Source organism: Hydra vulgaris, chromosome 07 (genome assembly GCF_038396675.1).
Source record: "Hydra vulgaris chromosome 07, alternate assembly HydraT2T_AEP".
NCBI lineage: Eukaryota > Metazoa > Cnidaria > Hydrozoa > Anthoathecata > Hydridae > Hydra > Hydra vulgaris.
The window spans coordinates 1650334-1654744 of NC_088926.1; the positions used below are offsets into that span (position 1 = coordinate 1650334).

Consider the following 4411-nt stretch of genomic DNA (forward strand, 5'->3'; position numbering starts at 1 on the left):
GCAGATACATGATTTTTCTTTTTCTTTTAGTTCTGCTACTTTCAGTTTTAAGACCTTAATTGATTCAGATTGAAATCCAGGTTCGCATGTGACTTTCTAATAGCATTTTTGAAGTGTTCTTGGATGAGGAAGCATTTTAGTAAATGTTTTTCTGACATATGAATAAGCTCTAGGAGAATAAAAATTTAGGGTAAGAGTAAAGCTTTTCAACTCCATTGGATATTCTTTAGTGCATTTGGATTTTAGTAATTGTTTAAAAACAGTTTTTGTAGAAGCAGGCATTGTGTCCTACAAAAAATTAAATAATTTTAAAATATCTAAGAAATTATTACCTATACCTAATTAAAATTTTGAATGGAAAGTTCACATAGATTATTACTTTATATTTTTAGTAAATATCACTTACAGAAAGCTTAAGGGAGGATTCTTCGTCAGTCATTTGCATTTCCTTCAAATGTTTAAGTAAAGATTGTAAGTTAGTTACTCTTTTGTGAAGTCGCCGATTTCGTTGCTGCAAAATTTTAATTTTTTTTTCTTGCTTTGAAATTAATTTTAATGCTATATTAAAAGACTGGTGTTTTTTAAAATCATTCAGGTAACATTTTCTCCTTTTTAGAGGAGGGTAGTTTCAGATGAAGTATCATCTTTTATTGTTTTGATATTAATTTCACTCTCACTTGTGATTTTTCTTTTAGCTGGAGGTTTTCTAGGTTTAATTTTCTTCACCAAACTACTTGGAAAATTAAAAACACTTGGTATAGCTTCCTTTTTAAGTTGCTTTTTTGAACTCCAACCGCTAACAACATATGAATCTGGTGTAAAATGCTTAGAACAAATTTTTGAACTTTTTGTTGGAATAAAGTTTTCTCTACGCATGGCAGCAATCCATTTAAATTGGAACAATAAATCTTTTGGAAATCTGTAACATAAAATTTAATTAATAAATAAAAAATATTTTTTGCATGTTTATCAAAAAGTAACATATAGCAATATAATGGTTTATAGCAACATATTAGTAATAACATTTAGCAATGTAATGGCAAACATAGTGGATGTGGTTCTAAACAATGATATATTCTATTGACAATTCTATAACAATTAAAGTATTAAAAACGGTTATAAAAAAGATTTATAAATATATAATATTATGTTTACTTTCTTATCAAGGAAAAAGAATTTTTAAGTTTAAAACAACAAATAACATTTATATATAATTATTAATTAAAACATTTTAAACAAATATCAGCATAAATCAAAACATATGCTAGGATTAATCAATATTGGCCAAAATTGCAGAAATCCAAAATAAAAATACCATTGAGTCGTTAATAATAGTAATAGTGGACAACAAAAACTATTATTATGACATAATAATATGACTTAATATGACTACTATGTATAAATATGATAAGCCATTTATCTTTCATCATAATTTAATAAAAGATAAATATTTATCATGTATATAATCGATTATATACATGATAAATAGATGATTAATCATTCATGATAAATTATAATGATATATATATATATATATATATATATATATATATATATATATATATATATATATATATTTTATATATATATATATATATATATATATATATATATATATATATTTATATATATATATATATATATATATATATATATATATATATATATATATATTTCTATATTATATTAAATATGATAATATTTAGTCATATTAAATAATCAATAGATAAATAACATCATAGTTACTATGATGTTATTTTTCTATTGATTACTATGATAGTAATCATATTAAATTATTTTTTATTTAAAATAAACTCTTACCCATGAAATGATATATCTGCCCCGGCTTTATGTCTTTCTGTGCAGTTATATGCACAGCAAGAATGCACCATAGTTGAAGATAATCAAAAAATATAATGCAAATGCAAGAGCAAACTTATTATCGAAAAAAGTTTTTGCCACAAACTGACGTCATGCGCAAACTTTTTTTTTTGGCTTCACTTTAAGATTAGAATTATTAAGCTTAGGCCTGTCACGGAGAAAACTGTCCGCGGAGTAAGTTGTCCGATCGGACATTTTACTCCGGAGTTGAACGTCCTAGTTTGTCCTATCCGTCCGTCTAGGACAATTTACTCCGGAGCAAACTATCCTACGTTGGAGTAAACTGTCCTACTTTTTTGCGGATTATTTACTTCGGACCACTCGAGCGATGCGTTTTAGCGTTTGTTTAAATGATGGTTTGAGAACTTGCGCATTATTCTGCGGCATAAAGAAAGCTTTATGCACTTTTATGCACTTTATATACTAAGCATAATATTATTATAATTAACATAATAATATTATGCGTCAGGTAACTCATACAAATAAACTTGAAGCTTGATAGTCCACAAGGTCATTTTTTACCGGTTTAAAAGTTTAAAAAAATGTTAACACTGACATGTTTAAATCTTTATATTTCGTTTAAGGTTTAAGTTAAAAACAGGAAAAAATAAAAAATATGTTTTTTATGTTATCTTGTTTTAAAATTTATTCTAGATTCAGAATCACAGCCGTAACCACAAATTTGATATTAGGGGGCCTTAGGGTTCTTTTAAAGGAGGAAGGAAACAAAAAAGGAAATAAAAAATTTGTTAAAATTATTTTATGTATATGTTTTTCCTTTATAAATCCTGATTTTTTTTAAAATACTTTATAATTTAAAAAAAAAATCAGTATTTATTTTTAAACAACAATAATAAGCTAAAGCAGTTGGAAACTGCTTTAGTTTGTCACTATTCTAAACCGTTCCATTAATGAAACACAACTGTATAAACAATGATGATATGTTTGTTTGATTAGATAAGGTATACTTTGTGGGGTTTAAGAAATAATACAACATACATATTAAAGTAGAGTAAATAAATGTAAATAAATAATGGTACAAAACAGCAAAAAGATATTATCTAACTACAGTTAAATCATATTTTGCAATGTTACCTGAAAATAAAACTAATCCTAACTTTATTGAGTTGAATTCAATTTTTCCTTAACTGTTGGTGAATGATTAACAAAGTAAACTTAAATTCATAGAAGTTTACTAAATTAAAACCATATTTCAACAGTAGGCAAACTAAAATAAAATAATGGCAATGTTATAATCAATGAAATAATGGAATAAAAGAGAATCATTTTTTTAAATATAACTAATAATAAAAATAAATCAAAAACTACAAGTCTTTCAAACCTTATAACAAAAAACTTCTTCTAACTCCAATCATAAATAAAAAAATAATAATAATAAATCCAAATAAACAAATAAAGCTCCAGCATAAATAAAATTATAGACAAAATAAGGATAAGGACTTTGGACCCGATGGCATAAACAAATGGATTTGCATGCTTCTTGTTATAATTTTCTTTCTGTTTTTCTTGAGCCGTTTCAATGTTTTGTTTAGCTTTTTCCAGCAGATTTGATCTAAAGTATAAACAATTATTGTAAAACTTCAAAGTATATTTATAATGAAAGAAAAAAGAACATTTTGCATATCAAAACTCTATTAAACATGCCGGAAATAAATAAAAAAAGAAAGAAAAAACCTTGAAAAAAATCAAATTGTTACAGTAATGTTCTGCAATCATATTTTAACAAACCAGTAAATGCTTTATACCTTTCCTCAATTATTTTATTCATAAAATGTTGGTTGCTTTCAGGTCTTGTGTTAAAATCAATTAACAATGATTGAGGAGATTCTCCTGCAACTTCTAATTCTATAGGAAGTATGGGCTTCCTTCCGAACATTAACTCAAAGGGAGCGTATTTTGTAGACTCTTGCCTTGATGTATTGTATGCAAAAGTACAAGCATCCAAATGAGTATCCCATGTAATGTGGCGATCATTGCAAAATTTTACAAGCATTAACTGGATGGTTTGATTGAACCGCTCATCTAAACCATTAGCCTAAAATACAAGATGATTAAATCCAAGATTTTAAAACTAGACAGCTCTTATACACAAACTGAATTCAAATTTTTAAACCTGTGGATGATAGGCTGTGGTAAAATGATGTTTCACATTTAACAAAGACATTAGTTCCTTGTTTATTTGGTTGTAAAACTCTGTGCCTTGGTCGGAAGTAACAACTTTTGGTATACCCATTTGCATGAACAACTGAAATATTTAAAAAAATCTTATATCTTCAAAAAAATTATTTAAATCCAATCAGATAATAATATTTAAATTTACCTTATACAATTCTATTGCAACGCCGCTTGCTAATTTTGATTTAAGGGGAAATGCTGCTACCCACTTTGTGCAATAATCAGAGATAGTAAGAATATATTTATTTCCATCAGATGTTTCAGGAAGTGGTCCTACTAAATCAATTCCAATATGAAACCATGGTGACTGTACTTTAATAGGATGAAGCTCTGG

General features: G+C 26.3%; 1 protein-coding gene across 1 annotated transcript; it reads right to left on the reverse strand.

Annotated features, from left to right (window-relative positions):
• Positions 1-425: 425 nt before the first annotated feature.
• Positions 426-1952, reverse strand: LOC136082809 (THAP domain-containing protein 1-like). Its single transcript, XM_065802227.1, has 2 exons — positions 1822-1952; positions 426-919 (listed from the first exon to the last, which is right to left on the reverse strand). Exons 1-2 carry the CDS (start codon positions 1890-1892, stop codon positions 613-615), a joined length of 378 nt encoding a protein of 125 aa, XP_065658299.1. The 5' UTR covers positions 1893-1952; the 3' UTR covers positions 426-612.
• Between the last annotated feature and the right edge of the window lie 2459 nt (positions 1953-4411).

What these genes read in the sequence shown, in the direction of transcription:
- LOC136082809 (XM_065802227.1), bottom strand. Translation starts at nt 1,892, where the DNA reads ATGGTGCATTCTTGCTGTGCATATAACTGCACAGAAAGACATAAAGCC. An exon ending in GCAGATATATCATTTCATGG is followed by an intron (nt 920 to 1,821) that starts GTAAGAGTTTAT and finishes TTTATGTTACAG; the next exon opens with ATTTCCAAAAGATTTATTGT.